Below are 23903 nucleotides of genomic sequence, written 5' to 3'. Positions count from 1 at the left end.
GCTCTCTAACTTCTTTGATTAGTGAATTTGGCTGCCATTGCTAATACAATCCCTAGTGTTATGTGGCAATAATAACAGAGAAAAGTTATATCATCTTCAGATCTTCTGTGCTTAAATCCACGTTTTAATGCAGATAACTATTTTTGTTTTGAGATTTGCATTTATTTATAGCTTGTTTGATAATTGTTCATCATCTGACTGAAACGTCAGAGTCATTCATACTTTCTTTATTCGGCCATAGGCCATAAAAGACAAGAATAAATAAATGCAATGTTTATCCAGGAAATAAAACGGGAAAGTGTAAAAGCCGTCGTTCCCATAAAAAAATATAAGCATTCGAGATTTAAACTGCATATAAGAATATATTTCCACACATATCAGAGTATAATAATACATTTCCGCCCATCTTTTATCATTGAAGACCATCTCATATCTCTTCCTGTTGGCTACTGCTTTTCTTATCAAATTCAGAACAGCAAAGCAGATTTCCCTATCCATAAAACTTTGTAAGCATGTTAAGCTCCCCAGGTATGTTTTCAATTTGTTCTTCCTCAAAACCGGTAATAAAAATTCATTTCTAGGGTCCATAAAGTGAGCGCAAAAAAGGATAAAGTGACTAGTGCTTTGTCTGGAAGGCTGGTCACACGGACAGGGTAGTAAGTCATGTGTCCAAACACCTTCAATCGGAAAGGCTACCTTAAAATATACCTTAAATCGAAAAAGGGATTAGTAGCAGCAATAATTGGGATTTTTTACTTTGTTCTGGCAACACTCTTTGGAGGACCAGCTATACTTGTTAAGGGTTATCAAGGCTTGACACCAAACATTTCTATTTGCATTAACACTCTTCGTGTGTGTTATGCTGCTATATTACAGGCATGTTTGAGCCCTTCATTATCTTTTTATACTCCATGTACCTTGCGGGCTGTTCTCTCTGATGTTTACAGTGAGGCACCATACTCGCTCCCCACACTGCCTGTACACCGTAATTTTCAGCCTTGAAAAAGTCTCTGTATGGATGTCACATATGACATAAGGCATGTGCAATACTGTGGAAGGACTAAATAGCACTACAATCTTGTTTCACTGCTTTATTGAATACATTTGTAATACTTTGGACTTATTTATGTGCTTCGAAATTTCTTTATTACATATCTTTGAATTGCTCCCATGGACTGACATTTCTGGAGCCTAATATTTGAGCAGTAATTTAGGTAGCTTAATTTTACTTCTTTGCATTTTTTGGGTGATATTGGAAGGATCTTAAAAAATGTCCTTTTTGACTATCAGGTCAAAAGTCTTTTTAGGTCTCGCCTACGCAGCGCGCATGCGCTACATAGGCAAAAGACCTTTAGCAATCGCTTTGGCTTTTCAGCCAAAAACATGCACGTGTGCATGCCTGACGATTTACTTGCGGGAGCGAGCGGCTGGCGCCATATGTTATCAATTATCGCTGCATCAGCCGCTCGCTCCCGCAAGTGAATCGCGCAAGCTCACTCCTCTCCCCCTGCTGCCGCGCGAGGCGTGCTAGTATTTAACAGTCTTTGCGCGCCTACATCTGCAAGCAGGAAAATAATTGATTCCGGCATCTCAGGTAAGGAAGGGCACGCGAATCGGTTTAGAGCAAATTGGATTCTGGATTATTCATGTGCTTACTTGCCCGTTTTTTTCTCATCCCTGTGCCCACATAAGTAGCCTATACAAATCAACGCTTATGACTACAACAATCCAGTTACCAAATATTGAAAAGTGTGGGAAGGAGTCAAAATGTTCTTTTGAGCAGGTCTCTATGCTCCGACTGGGCCCACCGACGTTAGTGGCCCTGCAGATGCTAGCAAGGTCCTGGAAGGGGGTATTGCTGCTGCCGCACACGTGGTGACCCACTGCTGGAGCGTCGCAGCGCTCACAGGGGCTCAAGAATTGACAAGGTCACTACGGCAAGATGGTGACCGCAACCCTCCCGCTCTGCTTACTTGGAGCCAGGGCCGTGGGCCTGGGCCAGGAGAGTGCCACACAGTACCTCCTGATGCTTACTGTGTGTGCTGAATACTTCAGTGGTTTCTGGCTGCCCGGAGGCAGTAGATACGATACATAACTGCACATCATGTATTGAGTCCACCTAGGAGGCTCTTGCATGGATTGGAGCTGCCGAGGAGCTGTGACTGCTCTAATGACTAGCTGGATTACAAGAATGCGCGCCCCATGGATGAACTACTTCACGTGCCTTAGAGACTACTGCCCCGCAGGATGGTGTGATGCAGTTTTAAATATAGTCACCGTACAGCTCCCTGCCCCTCCACCCCACCCTCAGACTAACCCTATGCCCGATTAAGAGTGCGCCGGTGCTTGCTTTAATTCTGGATGGGATACGTATGGTGCGCATAGTTAGGTTTAAAGTTCCTATGAGGGTCGTCGAGTCACTGTATACTGTGCATGCTTTATCCCACACTTTTTCTATCACCCGCAAGAAGTTAAAAGGACCTGTCAGGCACTAGACAAAAATGTTCCCCAAATAGGCTGACAGGAAACAGAATACACAAATCACCCACCCCGCACGGTGTAGCATTGTACCCAAGTAAACAGGCGCTTTAGCGCCCCATATAAGTGTAGTAAGTGCTATTTAAAAGGTACAATACTGAATGTCTCGATCCGCGCCACAGAACCGACACTGAAGCTGAATAATTAAAGTGCAGCAGCTCCAAGTTCATAACTTCTATTGCTGGCGTGCACAGTTGGCAGATCCTCCTTTGAGAATCAGGAACATGAACATGGAATTCAAAAGCACTGACTCGAGAGTTGCTTATTTGTACTGTACGATTATATAAACTCGACCCTATTATACAAAGTATGCTTGCATAGCGGGTGAACACTTACATTGTGTTTTATTTGTGCTCTAGTTCTGGCATGAGATACCTAGTTAACCTATGGTGGCATTCAAGTGTTCTCAGCAAATATCGTTTAACTGATGAGTTAGAAAAACATATATTCAAGTATGCACACCAGAACATCTTGAAAACCCAGAAGGATTTGGATTTCATTGGTCATAATAATTCCCCCCTATCACCAATCACTGATGGATTACATTTTTCTGCAACTAAATATAATATTCTATCCACCGACAACACAGGGATAACATATCTTTGTTTTAACCATTAGAAAATTAAACATCATAATTTTTTCCTATACAGGATAAACTCCTGACCTCTAAGAATTAAAATAAATGTTCACATCTGGTGTTTATTTTGATTTCTGTGTTTGCTGAGGGAATACAATATAGATTTTCGATTTTGTACACTGAATTATGGAGGTTTTTAAGCCATGCTTAGGCATTGCTCTATTTATACCCAAATATTTTCATTTTAGTAAAGGAAACAATCGGCTGCTCAGCAAAAATAACACATCAAAACAAAAAGGGAATTGATAGCAAATTATATTTAACAAATGTAGAAAGTAGGCAGGACTGGGTGTAGGCCTTGCTAGCACGAAGATGCCCAGCTCGAAGGTACCAACCCACTGAACTGTTATCAAAATAAATACACTTGCGGTAATCAAAGTGTTCAAAATTCGAATTGTCTGAAATTCTAAATCTGTTACTGCAAAAGAGTTTCTGCAAGGTTTTTTAAAAAATATCGAGGGCCAGATGTACTAAGCATAAGGTTGGTGTGGGCTAGGGTTCCTGGAGTCTAGGGTTCAGGGCATGTGTTTGTTTCGTGCATATTGGAGTTGGCATGGATTGGCTGCGATTTGGTCTGTTTTCATGCATTTTTGGCTGAATGTGGGTTGTTTTTGAAAGGGCGCGGTGGGCTGTTTGGTGTAAAAGTCATACCAATTCCAGTGATGGAAACGGGGTGCAGCATGGTAAGAATGTTGGGAACAGGTGGGATTTGTGTCCCTCCAAGTTTCAAGAGTATCAGTCAAGTGGGACTGGTAGAAAAGTAATTGTTTTAGAAGAGCTGTTGATCAGTGTTATCCAAGGTAATGGTAACAAGCAATGGTAAATGCATTAGTTTTCGCCTATGTGATTAATAAAAAGCTGTTTTTGTTGTACGCTGTAGCTTGCTGAGTAGTTGTAAAATATAAGTTAAAGAAAATCTGTTAAAGTGTTATGGCTTGTTTATGCACAAAAGGCAATATATTGATCTATTACTAGTGGTATAGTGTGGGTAAGTAATAGCAACATTTTGAAAAATGAAAGAGGGAAATATAATAAATTGATGTAATAGCAATATGTATTTCTAGGAGTTCTGACAATGTTTGGTCACTGCACCTGAAGCACCATTTAAATTATGGCCCCAGTGCTTTCTAGATAACTGCACTTGTGACTGTCTGTTTAGTAGTAATATTTAGCAGTATTCTGCGTTTATCGGGGTCCTTAGAGCTTTTGTCCCCGGTGCCACTCCACCTGCTGCACCATTCAAATCAAGCCCCTCTCACCTGCAATGTAACTGCCTTTATAGTAGTAAAACATAGCAATATTACATGTTTAGAGGCGTTCTGGCAACTTTTGGGCCCTGTGCTACTGCATCTGCTGCGCCATTCAAATTCTGACCCTGTTGTCTGCAAGGTGAGTGCACCAGTGACTGCCTGTTTAGTAGTAAAATATAGCAATATTAGGTGTTTAGCGTGGTCCCTAGAGCTTTTGGTTGTGATGCTACTGCACCTCCTGCACCATTCAAAATCACTACCCTATTGCGTGCTAGATAAATGCATTTGTAACTGTCTTGTTTAGTAGTAAACTTTAGCAGTGATCTGGGTTTGGTGGGGTCCTTTCAGCTTTTGACCCCGGCGTCACTGCACCTTCTCCCCCTTTAAAATAAAGTTCCTGTTCACTGCAAGGTAGCTTCAATTTTGACTTCTAGTTTAGTAGTCAAATATAGCTATATTAGGTGTTAAGAGGAGTTATGACAAATTTTGGGACCGGTGCCACTGCGCTTGCTGCAACATTCAAATCATGTCCCTGTTGTCTGCAAGGTTAACTGCACTTGTGGCTGCCTGTTTAGTAGTAAATATAGCATAGCTCTTGTACTTGAACTTTATTTTTCACGTGCAATGTTTATTACAACATTTAGAATTTGATCACAATGACCAAATAGGTTATGTTGAAAAAATCAATCTGATAATGACTATAAAGTGCAAAGAAATGTACTGAGGCATGAATAGCAAAGGCCATAAATGCTCGAAGGCTAAAACATCTGCTTTACACAACTAAGTAATACAAGCATTTGCAATGCAATAGGTCTCACATTTGTTCAAGTTTGAGCTATTGACATTGCAAAAACATAAATAAAAGACATAGTCATTTACAATGCCATTAGCTTAAACTCCGGTAACTGTGAGACCTATTGCATTGCAAATGTTTGTTTAAATAGGTCACCTAAGGGATTTGTGCGACCGCTTCCAGTGCCAGACAATCCAAATTACAAGAGCGGACCAACTCTGCCTCCGGATTTTGCCAAGACTTAATCCACAATAACAGTTGGGCTAGCTCCAGGAGAAATGTAATGTATTAATAGGTTTGCTTGATAATTTTCTTTTACCATCTGACTGAAACATGTCCAAAATACATCTGAGAGATCGCAATACAAAATGTATCATTGATACTTCACCTTCTCGGCAGTCATTCACATGATAATAATTGCCCTTATGTTCTTAAGCAATGTAGTACTTGTGTTTTATCCGTTAAAATAGAGACTACAGTTCATAAATTTCTCCAGTCCTCCCTGCTGGGCATATGTGAGCATGGTTGGACTGGGACAGAAAATAGATTCGGATATCAACATAAAAGTGCCCCCTATTTGCATACTGTGTAGTAAAAAATGTTTCCCAGAATTAGATAGACCTCAGTTCTCCATTATGCCTTCCATGTGTGTGGGACTTCCCTCACCAACCTCGTGATCACCCTACCCAGTCAATTAGCCACAGCTAGTATTTCAGTAGGATGTTTGGCAATCGCTATTTAGTGTTAGTTTAGTTAGCGCTTGCACAACTAGAGGAAGGATAGAGTTGGAGAGTGCGTAACTTGAGAAAGGTATGTGTGTAGCAGCCATCGTGAATCAAGTGGCAGTTGATTTATTTTTAAATTAGAATAGCACCAAGAGATAAAATATGATGCAGCTCCTTATGACCTATGTGACACCCAACCTGTGGTGCATGAATGTTGCGCAGTGCAACCTACTGTTGCTTTCCCAGTGCTTTCTACTACTGCATCCTATTTATTATGTAAGGATGCTCACCACAACAGGACATATACAGCCAAGAAACTGACCCACCACTACAAAACTTGCCCACATACTGACTTCCCCAACTGGCCCAGCAACATTGCCCTTCAGGCGAGTCTGACAATGTGTAGAAGCCTTCCTAGGCAGTCATTCTACGTTGGACGGAGTTGTATCTCACCAAATGGCACAAATGCAAGTTTTATGTGGTGCAGGAATACAACTGTAAAACCCAACTAAATGCAGATGGGAAATGAGTGCTTAAAGGAGCCAAAATCTGAGAACCACATGCAGGAATGGGCATTTTCTGGGACCTGCATGTTGTGCCCAATTCCCGGCCTAGTAACTCATGCTGGCAGGTAATTGTGGTGGGTATGATGTGCGGTGTCTGCAATTTTGGCCATGGCGTCTTCACTTCCAGTTATAAGCCATTTCTTAATGAAGGCCCCAGGTAAACATGACTGCTCTTCTTTGCCTGATTTTGAGTAACATCTTAGTGACTATTTTTTAGTCGCCTGGGTTATGGTAACTCACTATATGTTGAATTGGCCGATTATCTGTTTTCCAAGGTGCAGCGCTTTCAAAACACGTTAAGACTGATTCTTGGTAGCTCCTCAAGTGACACTGCCTCCCCAGTCTTGACGAGCTTCACTGGCTACCGGTGAGGAAGCATGTAGTGTTTAAATCACTCTGCCATACTCACAGGGCTTTTTATGTTACAGGCGCTTTGGGAATTTTTACGTTACAGGCGCTTTGGTCCTCAGGAACAAAGGTCCGTATATATATATATATATATATATATATATATATATATATATATATATATATATATATATATATATATGTATATATCGAGTAGAAATCCTCGGTCTTGCAGCTCAAACACTCTTGGGCAAAATCTAATTAATTGAGCTCGGATAAGGTCTCTCCTTTTCACACTTGGCAGCTACTTATTGGTAAACCCTTCCACCTTATTTTGAGGGAGATTTCCAAACTTCTCCCATTCTACAATAAACTAAAAACTTTTTCGTAAGAAAAGTAGTCCATTGTTTACCTCTATATTAAGTTTCCCCACTAACCACGATTTTGTATGTCAGCCGTAGTGTCAGGATATACCTTTGGGGGAGAAGAAGTGCTATATATAAATGAAATACATTAAATATATAAAATAGTCAGCTGGCCAAGATAAAGGAATATGGACTATCAGCAGTAGAATGTATTAATCACTTCGTATGCACGCAAATGTTTGTGTATATGAGGCAATTTGGATCAGGCATGCTACTTTGCAAAGTATTTAGTTTTTTTTTTTGTATAGGAACATCTTTTTTTTTTTTCTCAAACCTACAAATATTACACATCTATTGCAGGTCCTTGCAGCGAACCCTCATCATATAGCCACAGAAATCCCTATGCACAGCTATTCCCTTTCATCCCCCCTTTATCACAATTCCACAATCCCCGCCCAGTCCATAATAGGACGACCATTTTCCCCATACCGTAGCATGTTTTATGGGCACCCTCATGTTATGTGAATAGGTTCCTCCAGCTTTGCACAGTGATCCATGCCCACCCTCTATTCTCTCAGTGGAGGTCCCGGGATTCATCCATTATTTCGCTATGTCTTTTTTCGCTAATAGCGTTCCCAGTCTCACCAGGATTTGTTCGCCTCTGGGGCCTCCCAGCTCATCAAGAATCTCTGGTAAAGCAACTTCCCAACACAAAATATTTTTAGAATTAACAAGCTCCGTTTTATTCAGATAGCAACGCAATTTTCTCATTCACACGTTCAAACCTGTATTCTATTCTATTCTCAAGGTCTTGTAAAGTTCTTGGCTACTAGAAGGCCTCCCAGGGCTGGAACAGTCATCATGTAAACGTAATCATCAGAGAGCTAGTTGCCAAAAGCCAGGTTTTCAATGACCTGCGGAAGGAAAGCTTGCATGATAACTGGCAAAGGTCAAAGGGAAGAGAATTCCACAGCGGAAAAAGGAGTGACCACCCTAACAAGATCTCCTGCATTTGGGGACCTGCAGCAGATGGGCTAAGGAAGATCTCAAGGTCCTGACCGGGATATAAGGGGTGGCTATTGATCCCAAGAGAGCAGGGCATTTCTTGTTAAGGGGCCTATGCAAAAAGCATCAGGCTTTAAATTGGACCCGCTGCTCCACTGGGAGCCAATGGAGGTTCCTCAAGGCCGCTTTTGTGTATTAATGTCAAGGAAGGTTCATCCGAAGCCGAGCAGCGTCATGCCTGATAGTCTGGAACCTCTTTGTCACATAATGGGCAGAGCTCAGATAAAGGACGTTGCCATAATCAAGCTGGGAGATGATGAGAGCCTGAACAATTACACTCCTGGCCAGGAAAGGAAGGAGGGTTAAGATGTTTCTTAGCAGTCGCAGGACACCAAAGCAGTTAGCTGCAAGTGTTTTGGCTTGGTGCTCCATCGTAATACTAGAGTCTAGCCACATACTGAGGCTCTTTAGATCAGTTGCTGAGGCTGAAAACAGTTATAAACAGTCAGGCACAGGCAAAGGGGCCCTTTTTTAATTTATTTTTATCTAATAGTGTTTGTAAACGGGTGCTATCTACTGTACACTGATCATGCAGAAACATGTATTTTAAACAAATTATACTAATACCCACCCGTGCTCCAAACTTTCTCTCGCATTGGAAGTCATGTGTTGCATCAGTCTCCTATCGCATAAACAAATGCTAAATACTCATGATCCATCTCCTCAAGTACTTCACTCACCAGTGCACACATTCACGCACAAACAGAAGCACCACTCATGCACACGTTCGACTCACTTTGATCTGTGGTACACTCATTGCATTCACTCCCCACTTACACGCATTTCATGCACATGCAGTTGAGAAAAATGCATTTCATACAAATGAGTGCCTGCATACACGTGTACACACTTCTCACATGCATAAAGGCTCCACTCGACCTCAAATTATACTCATGCATACCTTTCTCAAGCCTTGTCTCCTATGAGATCATCTTCTTTGTTCGTTTGTAACTCAATTCATGCCTATGTGACTCTTGCACAAATGGACAAGCTCTACAACATGCCTCTCTCATCCTCATTCTATACACACATGCTCTGCTGTTTCCCATAGGAACCATATAATGGATACTTACATTCTCTCCGCTGCACTCCATTCACGTATATGGCCCATGTACTCTGTGTGCTTTATTTACCCAAACGGGTCTAATGAGCAGTGCTCCAGCTGTCTCAGAGACCATGTATTCTATCTAGGAAGAGCTAACCTGGTGAAATTCGTCCATTGGCTGATTGTGTTAGCCATTGGTTGGTTGCAACTTGCATATGTATTTATTATGCCAATGCACAATTCGTATAAAACATGGCACCATGTCATTGTTGCAGCCCTAAGATGAGCGTTGTCTTCTTTTCTTTATTTTACCGAGCGGGTTAAACATTTTCAGCAGTGGACATGAATGGTGGCTGAGAAGTATAGGTAAGGGTTTAAGCATGTGTGAGTACCTGGCATCGGTTTTCTTGTTGCTACCCTTGCGTTTGTACTGGCCACGGTTTTGTGTCCTTTTGTCCCCTCCTCCCTCTCCTTTCTGCCTTTCCAGGTCCCACCCAGTGCTTAATTTGTGTTAAAATAAGTACATGGCCCATAGTTTTCTTCGGAGACCACTGCAGCGCTGGATAATGCTGAGGTTGCTGACTATCAAGGCTACATACTCGGGAGCCAACCTCATGCCATGGGCCGGGCTGGAAACCAAAACAAGCTCCGGTAGGAAGATTAAAAGCAGCCCCACCATTCAAGAGGCTTGGAGTAGAATGGGGCCGCGGAAGCAACGATGAGTCGTGCAGCCCATCCAGCGCTGAAGGAGCCGTCTGACCTGCAGCCAAACCAGGAAATGTCCGAGTAGCTGGATGACCAGTCCGGGCCAGAGAGTCATGCCTTTTTGGCCATCACAATACACTATCTCTTCACAACATAGTGCTAGGTTATTTCGCAACTTTTGCCCTTCCCTTTCTTACTGTTTCTTACATTACTCTTAGATCTAGCTTTTGTGCCTTTCTCTCTGGCTCCGGGTCAAAGTCGGACAATGAAAAATCAGTCCCAGACCCTCAAATTGTGTGCCGAAGCCCACTGCTTGCACGTACCTTCAGAAACCAAACCACGGGTGGTCCTTGTTATCCCCTCCCTCACGGATCTTTTCACTCTGTGCTTCTCTGCTCGAATCTCTTTGCTGCTCGTCCCCTCGTGTAGTGTCATTTAGGCCTTGTCTGTGTACAGTCGGTCTATCTAAGCAGGATTGCAAGTGGAGATTGGTAACATTTCTAATGTTAATGCCTGATAATGCAGAGTAATTCAAGTGATGCATTGTGATGAAAGAGAACTTCGTGTAGCCTGCGACTTGCACACAGCAGTAGGAGTTGGGCATCATAAGCAGGGGCTTAATACAGGACTCCACATCCCATCCCCCACAGTGAAGGGCCACATCCCCCACTGTGAAGGAGGGCACATGCTCTTGGGGGGAGGAGTTTGGGGATACTTAGCCCCCTGTTCTCTTTGCCCTAAAAGCCTGTGTAAGTGTTAGGGTGGACTTGGAGGTGGAACCATCAGGTTTGATTATGTCCCTACGTAAATTCTAGACTGTTCAGGCAATCTGAGAACTAAAGCAGGTTGGGCGATAGGTGGATTTGATTGTGCTAGTTTCCTTTTCGCCTATTTGCTTTTTTGAATTTATACAACTCTGCCTCATCTGGATACCTAAACACAGAATATTAAACTGAGGGTTGTAATGCGGGACTTTATGAAGTCAGCTAGCATCCTTCATTTGACAAAGGAATATATTGACAACTAAGTACTTATTTACAGGTTTGTTTGAATTTGGTTACACCAGGGGCCGGAATCGTCAATTCTGGTCGGTATCCCTTCAACGAATTCTGGTCCTTTTATGTATGTTTCTGGTGACAAATGTTCTTGTCATTTTGTGCCTTGCTCACAGAGGCTGGTCAGGCAGTGCTTAACTTGAGACAGTGGTTGCAGGTGGGGCCCACCGGCACTCGTTTTTGGGCACAGGGACTTCTTTTTTATCTTCAGGCTTTGACCTACAACAAGAGAGAGAAAAGAGGAAAAGATGGGAAAACTACGGCAAAGGGAGAAAGCAGGGATGAAAAAGAATCTGCAAGAGTGACAGAAAGGGGCACAGTGTGTATATATGATGCTGGAATAAAGAGGCATGGGGTGGAATCAAAACTAGACAGCCTTGGCATTCGGCAACCTCAACATTAAGCAGAGACAGTGGTGGGCTTCCGAGAAAAACTTTGGGTCCTGCTCTTTTTGCTTTACAAAGTAAGCACTGTTCACAGGTGCCAGCATCCTATGTTTCCTCATACTCACGTGCAGCAAAGTGCAGGGTTCACCATGAATGGCTTTCTTCTACCACCTCTGTGTAATTTTCAAAACTGCTAACATTATTTCAATACTTCACAAAGGAGAAATTAACAATAACTTTTTATGTATAACACCACAGTGACAAATATGGATGTTTGCACATGTTGTCTACATTAATGCTTAGTTTTATTCTCGCTCTGTATTTTTATCTGCTTTATTGTATTAAGAATAACACTTGCCACGTGCTGTGCTTTTAACATTCAGTGTCAACTTGCATCAGCAAAGCTTATTATGTTGCCTCCTTCTTCACTATGCAAGTTTCAGTTTACCGAATAACAGCCAGACCAATTGGCTTTGCAAATGGCTTTTTTCTTGTTGTTGTTTTTAAAGTTTGTATTGCCAGCAGGCAAGTTGTGAGCTTGAATTTCGACATGTTATCTTAGTCTTCAAATGTACTCTTTTGTGACGGTTGATCGGGGTGATAATGAAGGTTTATTTTATTAGCGACGACAAAATCCACGCTGTTAAAGCCAATGGTTTCTCTGATCTTCATGAGCAGGGCTGGTTTCCTCTCTGAGATGCAGCCCCTCGAGTCCATGGATCAAGCTGGGACCCAGTTCGGATCCTGGCATTAACTTCGAGAGGCAGCAAGGCTCAGAAACAAACAGGCTGAGTGTCCAGAGTGAGAAGCAGAGTCTAGTATCGATTAGGGCTTTTCTCATAGATTTTACAGCAAGTTAAATGAGGAGGAACTTGATTCTACGGCCTTATTCTAGGAGCTTATTTGGGGTATTCTTCTATTGTCTGTGACTTTCATTGCCCAGAGCCTGAAACTCGTGAGCACGTGAGAGCTTATTAATGCAGTTGATCAGATATCAAACCATAGAACAGCAGGGGGTGATGCACGTGGAATTAAGTTCTATAAACACTTTCAAGCAATACTCACCAGCATTGCTAAAGAGCATTCCTTGAAATACTCTCAAAGGGCTCTCTCAGCGATGTAGAGATGTAGAATTGTGTCAAAGTCACAGCCTACGCAAAGAAAAGATCTAAAGCTGTGCGCTCTGACCATCCTACGTCTTTGTTAAATGACGACGGAAAGATATATGTCACAATAGTAGTCAATCAATTAAGTTCACTGCTTACTATGCTTGACTTAGTGGCACAGCAAGGCTTCATTTCTGCTCGTAACTCACACATTGCTCAAGTGGGAAAGCTTTCCTCCAGATATATCCATTACATGATGCTGTAAAAGCCTTTGATATTTTGGACGGATCTTGGTCAATAGGACTTTGAAAACTCTTTTGTTTCCTTTATTAAAATACTTTAATACCTTACACTAGTCTGTACATTACTCAAATCCTTTTCACCTCTTCAAGTGCCGAATGTGGTACCAGCCAAGGTTCTTCTGTTTCTCTGACATTGTTTGCCTTATAAATTTATCTGCTGATTATAGCTATGAACGTAGCTATGTATTTTACATCCTGTATCTTCACTTGGAGATCGATGAAAATATTAGCAGATGTTGACATGGCATTGTTGACTATTGTGCCCTGTTTTGCCGTGGTGGCCATTTAAGATACTGCTCAAAGATTTGGTTTGCACATAGGTCACAAACTAAACAGAACTAAAACCCAAGACCAAGAAACATTTTATTAGTAGGTTATTTGAGAGTCCAGTTTCAGCAAGGCCGTTAATTGTTGACTTCTTCCTCAAAAACCTAAAAGCCAACTAAAGAGTGTTCATAATTGACCATTATGTCTAATTGGGCAGGCTACATACTCAGTTCATTCTCTGGAAAGCAGAATTTCATCCTTACCTATCTCTGGAATGGGAAGAAACTCGTTTGAACTTACGAATTGCTCCTAATTGTGATAAAGCAGCCAGCAGGCTAATATGACCTGACTTTAGGTGGCAGTAATATGGGCAGCCCCTGGAATTTGAATTGATCAAAAAATACGTTCAAGATTCAGTAGATTAGTTATAACTTTATTTTGTTTTCTAGACTACACTTATCAAAGCCATTTCTTTCAATTTAATTATTCCAAATGTATATTGAGAATTAATTTAAATAATACTTTTGCACTTGTTAGAGTATAGAATGATATCCGACGTGTGAATTTTGGATCTCCTTGCTGGTTAGCCATGCTCTCAGTACTCTTTAAGTACTGAGGATCGACAGTACTAAACACATGATTCACCACATGATCCATTTAACTCAGTTCATTCATTTTATAACATCTGCTGATCTTTATCATCTTTAAAGCCTTTCTGGGACAAAATATCTAAGTTCTCCAACTTAGGGCCTGATTCCGATTTCGTTCGTAAAGCAAACCGAACGACTCGTGTCCGGAATGCTTTCTGTACGACTAGTGTCAGGGGAATCCGACCGAACAAGTACGATGCATTTGAATGCATTCTGATACGATTCGGTTGGACTCCCATTGACTTCAGGAGCCTGTGTACCAAACGCGTACACAGGCTCCTATGACAAAAGGGGTGGTTGGGGATCATTGGGCGCCTCTTGGTGCCTGCCACACTGTGCATGATCTGAAAGGGAGGACCAATGGGTACCCCTACGGGCACGAGTCAGAGGGCCCTGGGTGAAGGGGGGCCTGCTACGGGCCCCCAAAACCTGATTCCGGCAGCCTTTTTGATCAGGGCAATAGGAATCGTAAAGGCTGTCCGAATCGTTCATCGTACTTGCTCGCTTGGAAAACCTACTCCATAGAGCTGTGTGATTCAGCTCCGGAGGGCTCTATCTCTCCGTAGGCCTTATGGAAACGATTTGGTCAGCGCTAAGGGTTTCCAGGCATCGTACTTGGTCGTTCGGAATTGGGAACAAGCCGATCGGAAACAAGGGTTCCAGGTCGGTTTAGGTAAAACCAAATCCGATTCGGAGCCCTTCTGACCAAGATCGGAATCGGGACCTTAGTGTATGGTTTGTTAAGTATTTTCCTGGACTATTACCGTTTGAGCCTTACTCCTTTCTTAAATAATTAAACAATCTCTGCCTTTATGTGCCCAGATGTGAGAAGATGCTTCTTCAGATCTGCCTAAAGTTTTCTTTAATTGGAGGAGACAGAAGGTCTGGGTCTTTGTGTGCCACAGGAGGGGACAAACGCTCCATTCAGGAATGCAATTTGACCAGTGAAACCTGCAAATCTTCATTTCCAGAGATATTCAGTCTTCTCTAGAGTACACTTTGGAAGTTTCGTTGTAACTTCAGCTCTAAAAGATTTCAGCGTCGGGAGAGAGGTTCCATGGTAAATATTTTCAGTTGCAATGTAACTATTTTGAGATGAGATATTTTATAAATTAATCAAATGTTTGTAGGAATTAAATCATGTTTAGTGAATTGTGCAGTATTCGGTCACCATCCTTGTAGTTCACGATGACTGGGTAAAGAGGCCCCTTCTTCAGCTCATTGGATGCATGAACTAATATTATGCTTCACTTTTGAACATTTGTCATCAAAATTGATGGATGCCCTAAACTTTATTCCATATTCGTTAATGTATCAGATTATATGCTGTACAATGGTTAGGGATGGAGGTGGTGAGACAAAATGCAGAGAACATCTGCAAACTCTTCGGTTTTTGGATGTCTGCAAACATTTTTATAGCATTTCCCATTTTAGAGTTGCATGTAAGTCTACTGCTGTAAAAGAGAAGTTGGGAATGGAGCATCCCAAATTTCAAGAGGTTATAGTGCTTATGGCACTTTTACGTGGAAAAACATTTCCCATTGAAGAATAATGTTAGTGACAGGGTCTTCCTGATAGAAGCTGCTCTTGAGTATATGGTGTATGCATTAAACACTACAGTTTCTCTAGATTTCCATGTAAGTTACTGTCAGGGCTTTTTGCAAATCCCCAGAAGGTAGGAAAAATACACAAATCCTAGGTAGCATTCTGTGATATGTAAATTTAGGATTATTAATCGTTGTGAATTGAGCATTTTATGTGTTATTCACAGAGGTAACAACGGGCGCCACCAGACAGTAGCGCCAAATAAAAAGCAGTGGAAACTATCATTGTGATTGCTTTGAAATATTATAGCTGCATGTGATGTAAGAATGTTCTACTCTGGTGACTGGTATCACACATTTATTTATTTATTTTTTCTATTTTTGAAATTCAGACTAATCGGAAATACAGCATATTCCACACAGAAGACTAATACTAATAATAAAAAGGCATAATTCATTAGAAAAATACTAAAAATAAGTCAGAGCATTTTAGCATAAAGATTTTTTTCTTTCTCTTCTCTTCTTTTCCCTTTCTTCTCCCTTTTACAAAGTATTTAAAATATCAACATGGGTTCCCAGATCTTTTACAAATTTTGTAGTTTGTTATGATTCATAATGGCCATTTACATACCGACAAATCACCTATTTCTTCCTCTAAATATGCCTGTCACTGTGAACTTAACCTGCCATATATTGAAGATTACATTAAGGCTCGCCCAGCATTATTTTGGCTGAGAGTTTGGAGAAATCCCGCGGCCCAACTAACCAGAGAGATAATATCAGACTGTTTGAAATGTGATAAGGGAATGAATATACCTTGGTTGGCAGCGGTACACAAGTTTATCCAGTGTGAATTGCGAACACTTATTTTCAAATCCTTTAGACCTCGGACTATTAGCAGTAGATCCCTTCAGATGGCTCTCTATGCATTCTATAGGGATGCCAGATTGGATAAAGAGCGCAAGAAAGTGTCAGTCGCTAGATATATGTGTATTGAGAATGTTTCACGTACACCTTCTAGCTATTTATTAAAACCAGTTAGTAGCTGGGAAAGGGGGCTACTCTTCCAGCTGAGGACTGACACCATGAAATTTATGCTCTCTTTTCCCGCTGGGTTTACCTCTAACTTTGGTCTATTGCCATGTCCATGTAATAGCCAACAGAAACAATCGATGTTGCACTTTTTATTTTTCTGCTGCTATTATTCAATACTCACTAAAAGGTTTTTACTTCCGTATTTTAAAGCCTCACTGGAGACTGACTATAAGGCTGCATATGGGAAGGTCATTGCTTTAAAAAATGATGAGCTAACCTTTCGGGTTTGCTCTTTCTTGAAGGCGGCGGTACGTACTCGTAACTCTATGTGCCCCTGCTGAATCCTTTGTATTTTACCTTGATATTTTAACTTTTAAGTTATATGTCATTTTAATGGATTTTGCACTTTCTATCCTGTGTACTGTACTACTGGAGGACTAATTCTAATCTCAACTGGATTCTTTTTAACTGTTCTTTTGTTGCTGATATTTTTCGTTGAATATGCTGCTGTTTGTCTGCACTTTTATGGATATGTATTTGTATCCGAATAAAGTTTATATTGATTGATTGATTGAAATCAATAAAATGATGCCACCATTCTTTCACATCAGGTGGGTTTAAGGACCGGCGTAATCTTGCAATTTGTAATCTGGAGAGAACAATGGTCAAAAGACAATACCCATAAATCTTACTGAAATTATTTCAGAATGCCTGAACGAAATTAATTCAGGTGACCTAACAATATCTATTTGTAACGTTTGACCAAGCTCCAGTTTCACCTTTTGCCAATAGGCCTGTGCAGCCTGGCATCTAATAAACATATGGACTGTGTCAGCATTTTCGGTATGATATCTAGGACATTTTGAATCCGCTTGATATCTCTATTTATGCAACCTATCTAGTGTATGATAAATATCTTGAATACATTTATAATGGTGAATTTTAAGCCTAGAATCATTTAGAAGCGTATGACTTAAGTTAATGCTGTGCAGAACCTGCTTGGGTAAAATTGGTTTTGGGAGTTTCTGAGGCCATGGATCAGCCAGTTTTTGAATTTTGTTAGATTGCTTCTCCAAACAGAGCATTGACCTTTCCAATAACGCCTTTCTGTCTAGAATCCAGTAGATATTCTAAGAAAGGAATGGGATCCTGATTAATCACTTGGCCTCTGAAGTAATCCCTGATCGTAAATACTTAAAATATCCCAAGTCTGGGATTCAATAGGTCGGCGACAGTGTATTAAATTGCAGCAGAGAAATCTCTTCAGATAATTGGCTAACGGACTGCAGTTTTGTGCAACACCAGGTATAGACTAAACCATATGAAGAAAGGCTGGGGTAGCATGGATTATGCCAGAACGAAGTATATTTATTAGTTCTAGGAATCTGTAATTTATTAGATATGGCATTCCAGACTGGCACATATACATGTTAAATCTTAAATCTTGTTTTTTGGAAAGAGGAAGGTTCCGAAAATCCTGGTGCTAATGTTAAGTTGCAATAGAGATAGAGCCCTAAGAGACCAGGTGGTTAAAAAGAGAACCAAAACTTGCGAAAGCCTAGTTGAAAACCCAGCCCAAAAATAAAACTTTAAGCATTGAAGTGCCCATCCCTCTTCGCTTAGTGACTGTTGCAGCTGAGATGGTTTTCTGATTTGCCTTATAAATTGTGACTATTTTCTATCCATCTTAATGCAAAAGGAATTAGGCATCCAGATAGGTACAGCCCGAACCCCCCCCCCCCCCGCCCCCCCTGACGTTTTGCTAAAGCTAACATAATAATAACATTACATCGACCTTGAATGCCAATAGGTACATTTTTTCATTTGATGATAAGTTGTGCAGTATTATTAATCAATGGCATATCATTCGGGGTAAATACCTCATCAAAATTGGAAGTAATCTGAACCCTGAGAGAAATGTAGCTGTCATTACAAAACGAGAGTGTTGGGCTGGGTGCTTACCATTATCTAAGACTTGAGCCTTTTCTAAATTTAAAGCATAGCCAGACTATTCGCCATATTTTCTAGCTTCATACTCAAATTGCCTGTAATGTCATGACTGGATTCGATTTTTAAAAATTGTCACATCGACAGCATAAGCAACTGTCTTCTTAGTGGATCCATTTAGGACTACAGACGGGATATGCATGGATTGAGCTAGTTTCCTGGTATAGGGCTCCAAGTGTAAAGTAAACAGTTGGGGTGATAAGAGGGCAGGCTTGGCGTGTGCCCCGCATAATTGGGAACTTATCATGTTGCTGTCCCATAGACACCACTCTTGCAGAAAGGTTATGATAAATTACCTGTATTCTCTGCAGTTGGCTTTGGCAAATCCTAAACATTTTCAGGAGGCACCAGAGAATAGGTCAAGTGACTCTGATGAATGCTTTGTCTGCATCCAGCAGGACCATTCTGGCTGGTATCCTGAGTTCTGCTGCCACGTCGAAAACAGCGATGGCTAGGTGTGTATTAAGAGTGGTGTCTCTCATAGGGACAAAGCTGTGCTGTAAGGGGTCGACCCAGCTATTGATCCAAGTTTCAATGTATTGGTCAAGATTTCAAAATAGATTTTTGAATCTGCATTACTGAGAGATATTGGTCAATACGACCCACAATTGAGGGGATCTTTATGTTTCTTTAAAAAGAAAACTATATCAGTTTTTTTCCAGGAGGGCAGGATCAGATTATTAGTATCAATATAATTAATACACTCATACATAACAGCATAAGAATAGTGATGAACCTGCCTTAGAACTAGGCAGGAATACAGTCGGGTCCAGTCGCATTTCCTGCTGGAAGGGCAAAAAACCTTATTTCTAAAGTTCCACTGCTATTTTAGGGGCTTCTGACAAATCATGTTGCCTGGTGGTAATTCACTTAATCTTGGCATCCTCTATATAGGTCCTTGCTTATCTCTGGGAGAAAGCCTCCGATTCACTAAAGAGTGTCCCATAAAACTTCAACAACAAAATAAAATGTTTTGAAAATTAGAGATAATCTCTTCTTTGTCTGTTATTACCTGACCCTGGGAATTGCCTTCATATAAGAGAAGTGTGACAGCCATCTTTAATTTTATCAAATATGTGGGGTCCAAACCCATCGAGACAATAAAAAGGTATATAGTATGAAGACTATTCATGCTGTCACGTATTGGGGGAGGGGTCTGGGGTATGGTGGGAACAGACTCCCTGCAAAGTCAAAAGGATGGATTTCTTAAGAGGTTATTGGCCCTTCTTCACCTCTGTTCGAATTACAATTGCCATAACAAACTAGGTTCACCATATGAGGCTTGCCCCATCCTACTATGGCACTCGCTCTGGAGAAGGGATACTTGTGAAATGAGAGGACATAATGGTAGTATGAGCGAGAGATGAGTGGCTGTGTTTGCATGTGTTGAAGAGATGAAAGTGTTTGTTTAAGTGCGATGTAGAGATGTGTTGTATTTGTTTTGTTAGTTGTGTAATTGTGTGGTGTGTTGTTGTGTGGTGTGCTTGGCTGATGGCAGTATGTGAAATGCTCCTTGAAAGAAAATTAGTTTGACAGTTTTTGCGGCAATTTTCTGATAACTGCAACTCATTGTGTCCAAATAGTCAAAGTTATAAACCAACTTTTGCTAGACAGTGAACATAAAGCACTACAAAAACCCAAAGCTATTACTGTCCAGTTTAATGGCACTCAACAGAGCGACATGAGGAGGTTGGAAGGCTGTAATGGTCCTGTCGCAGCCGGTGACCCACAGGCCCCACACAGATGTCAATAGCACCCTTTTATCTCACTGAGACATCAGACCCTTGAAAGAGCCCTGCCATCAAGCGACAGGAAAGTTTGCCACTCAAACAGCCAGCATATTGCTACATTAGAAGTATTAAACCGGCACTAAGGTTATGTTTCCACTTATTGACATCTTGGCTGGCTCTGCGTTTGTTTGTCTGAAGCATCCAAACAGCTCAGGCTGGTTCCAGAATGAGACTTATATTTGGATATTAGAACCCTCACACAGCCATCAGGATAACGTGAATCACGTACCCTTCAGGATGTAATGTAACATCATCGGTCTGCTCCTGCGTCGAGTCGGCTGGTGCAATACCCGACGGGCTCTTGTTTGGGGAGCACTCTTATGGAGATCTTTTTATCCAATACAGCCGTTAGGTGAAGTGGGGGTATGGGGCTCTTGAATGATGTAGATGAAAATGGTAGTTGTGAATTAAAATAGGGGGGGAGTGCTATCTCGATAAATTTATTATAATGCCTCCTCACCTAATTAAAAGTTGTGAGGTGAAGTGTTGGTAACTCAGGTTTATGTTCTAGGTTATCTACACTGCCTCATCGGGGTCAACATGTTTCTCGCTTTAATTGAGAAATACTCGAGCGATTCTTCAGGACCAAAAATGTATTTTATCTACATACATGTACAGACTGTATTTATTAGTTAACAGTAAGCATTCTCATATGTAGCTGGTGTTTTACCTGCGACTCGGTCTACCCTATAAACTCCATAGGATAGTACACTGCAGTTCCTGGTAGGCTACGCGAGGAGATCCTCGCGTTAGACACGCCGAGTCCGTGTCGCCAGTAGACCTACCCCACACTACCAGGACTGCACTTCACCTCACAACTTTTAATTAGGTGAGGAGGCATTATAATAAATTTATCGAGATAGAACTCCCCCCCCTATTTTAATTCACAACTACCATTTTCATCTACATCATTCAAGAGCCCCATACCCCATACTCCCACTTCACCTAACGGCTGTATTGGATAAAAAGATCTCCATAAGAGTGCTCCCCAAACAAGAGCCCGTCGGGTATTGCACCAGCCGACTCGACGCAGGAGCAGCCCGATGATGTTACATTACATCCTGAAGGGTACGTGATTCACGATATCCTGATGGCTGTGTGAGGGTTCTAATATCCAAATATAAAACTCCTTTTACATGGTCTGTCCCTTTCACTTTAGGAACAGCTTTGTCACTTTTTTGACGTATACTTTGGGGCATACTTAGCTGGACCTCTTTCCCAAAAGCCCACTTCGCCCCCCCCTTTTTTGCTTCTTTGTCCAAAATGAGACTGTCAGCCCGGAAAAGCCCCCCGCCTGTCTGCTGGAATATGCACCATCATCAATGTGGTAATCAAGCAGGGCCCTAGGCTGCAAGGTGTGTTCTTTCCCTCAACGCTGCTTTACATGGCAGGCTGAGGTTCTGAGAGGCACCTTCTGAAAATGAATCTGAGTTCAGGGAAGACTAACAGCTAAGCCCTTCTGAGTGGGTTCACTCCAACTCGGTTCACCCACTATCCATAGCTGCATACCATAAGTTGTTTTGTATGAAAGCCCTTGTGTGCATTGCTCCAGTGTGCTAAACTCAGTTTTCCTAAAAAACGCGGCGTTTGATAAACGGGGCAGCGCTGAGTGTTAAAGTATCTTCTAAATTAATAAAAATGGAGGTGCCGTGCAGAACAAAAGAAATGCGCGACCTCGTGGCATGCGGCGCTGGAAGTGCTCTGTATTATTCATTGTAAGAATAAAGACAAAGAACGGTGTCATGTCATGCCCAGCTGGAAGTGCTCTGTGTCAATGTTAAAAAAAAAAGTTCCAATGACAGGACATACAATCGCACAAGTGGAAGAAGACGAGTCCTGGCGGCGATCCATGGGAGTCAGCAATTGAGAAAATAGGTGGGACAAGCAGGAACCATTGTCCAATTAGAAGCAACTTTTTTTTAAAGGACACTGACATATGCCAATCGAAAGCTGGAGGCGGGCTGTAAGCCCATAGACTGAATACGGCATGTCGGGGGTCAGCGCATGCTCTGCCTAGGCTCGATCTAAAAAGTCACTAAATTCACAAGAGACACCAGACTGTAACTGATAAGCCGAGAGAAAGGGGCTACCTTCAGGAAAGGTGCTACATGGAAGATCTGTGGGGTCATATAGCCACTCCTGCTGCTACCGAGACCATTGTCAAATCAAGTAAGATAGGTGAAGTAGTTGAATTTGCACCTGTAAGCACAGCCCAGGTCAGGGCCGCTGAGGCTGGATTTGAGGTGAGGACAAAGCAGGGTAAACCATTCAGTGGAGGAGCTGAGGCTGATGAGAGGACGGAGCGATGTAGACCAACCACTGGGTTGGCAGCCGGAGACACTGATAGCAACAGGCTTAGCCGCAGAACACACATTTCAAACAGGGTTCCTCATAAATAGCTATTATTAAAAAAAGTGAGGAAATGGATTATGCCAAAGTGTTTTTGGTACTCAGATTGTTAGTTTTGTGTTCCGGATGTATCATTCCGGCTTTTTGTCAGATTCTCAAATAGCAACGTGCTTTACAAAATACTCTGCATTTAGAACTAGTAACACCTCAGAAGTCTGTGACAACAATATCTAGAGTGGATGCAGCAGTGAACGTTGTCAGAATTAAATATTTATTTGTTTAATAATGTTTTGAAAAGACGTTTTTTGCTGAAGTAAATGTTTAAACACTGTAATGTGAAAAGCAATGAGATTTTTATTCATGGAGTGAGAAAATCCTTACGAAGTACTTTGACTACATTATTTTTTAATAACGTACTATAACCCATTTTTTCCGGTCTGCGGTTTGGTAATTGTTTCCTTTGTTTCTTTACTCTTACAGAATGAGAAGGCTTTGGGGCATTCCGTGAGCCGATCCAGTAACATTTCAAAGGTACTTTTACAATAGATGAGTCTCTTGGCCTGCTTACTGTAACACGTATCAATTGCTGTCATGCACAGCCGTTTAATGGCAGGCAACATGTTTAAACAAGCATTGGGAAAGCCAATAGGTCTTTCCTGTGAGAGCTGTTGGCGTTGCCAATGTCTTTTAGCCATGTTGTACAGCAACGCAGCTGCAGTGCAGCATGGCTGAAAGTAAGAAAAGAAAAAACACTATGACAGCATCAGCGTTGGCAATTTTGCTGATGGGAGGGAGAGCTGATGGGGGCAGGCAACAACACAAGAGGTTGAATGAGCAACAAACAACATGGGACGGGTGGGAAGCAACAATGCAAGACAGAGGGCAAGCAATAAACAGTACGGGACATGGTGGAACGCAACAAACAACGTGGAATGGGAGGCAAGCAGCATACAACATGGAACCGAGCAAGCAATGAACAACACGGGATGGGGGGGCGACAAGCAATGCAGGATGATAGGGCAAGGAACAACATAGAGCACAACTGAGGTTGGGTGGTTGGAAGGCAAGAAACAACACGGAGGAGGACAAAAGCACACAAGTAAGAGAGCAACATGGAAGGGTGGAGATGCACATGTGGAAGATGGCCTACAAACGTATGCACTCTTATGGAGTACTTCAACTAAAAGAAAAATGTAGCTCTGAAAGCACAAACCATGGAAGTACTTGGGCAATGCATCAGAGGAGGGACAAATACACTAAGAGGAAGTGAAGCAGGCACGTGCTGACCAAAGAGAAAAAAGGAAATGAGAGTGATGATGAAGCCAAACAATGGTAAGCAATGGGTGGGCCCTAAGCACGCTGCAACAAAATTTCT

General features: G+C 41.7%; 1 protein-coding gene across 8 annotated transcripts in view; it reads left to right on the top strand.

Moving 5' to 3' along the window:
• The window catches only part of MARCHF8 (membrane associated ring-CH-type finger 8), a 697693-nt gene that overhangs the window by 604891 nt on the left and 68899 nt on the right, over positions 1-23903 (top strand). For all 8 annotated transcript variants that reach the window (XM_085603748.1, XM_085603747.1, XM_085603729.1 and 5 more), the window contains one exon: positions 23009-23059. In XM_085603748.1, coding sequence (XP_085459874.1) covers positions 23009-23059 — 51 coding nt within the window. The remainder of the gene's footprint in view (positions 1-23008; positions 23060-23903) is intronic.

The sequence above is a fragment of the Triturus cristatus genome, chromosome 1_2 (genome assembly GCF_964204655.1).
Source record: "Triturus cristatus chromosome 1_2, aTriCri1.1, whole genome shotgun sequence".
Classification (NCBI taxonomy): domain Eukaryota; kingdom Metazoa; phylum Chordata; class Amphibia; order Caudata; family Salamandridae; genus Triturus; species Triturus cristatus.
This window is presented reverse-complemented; position numbering and strand designations above follow the sequence as displayed.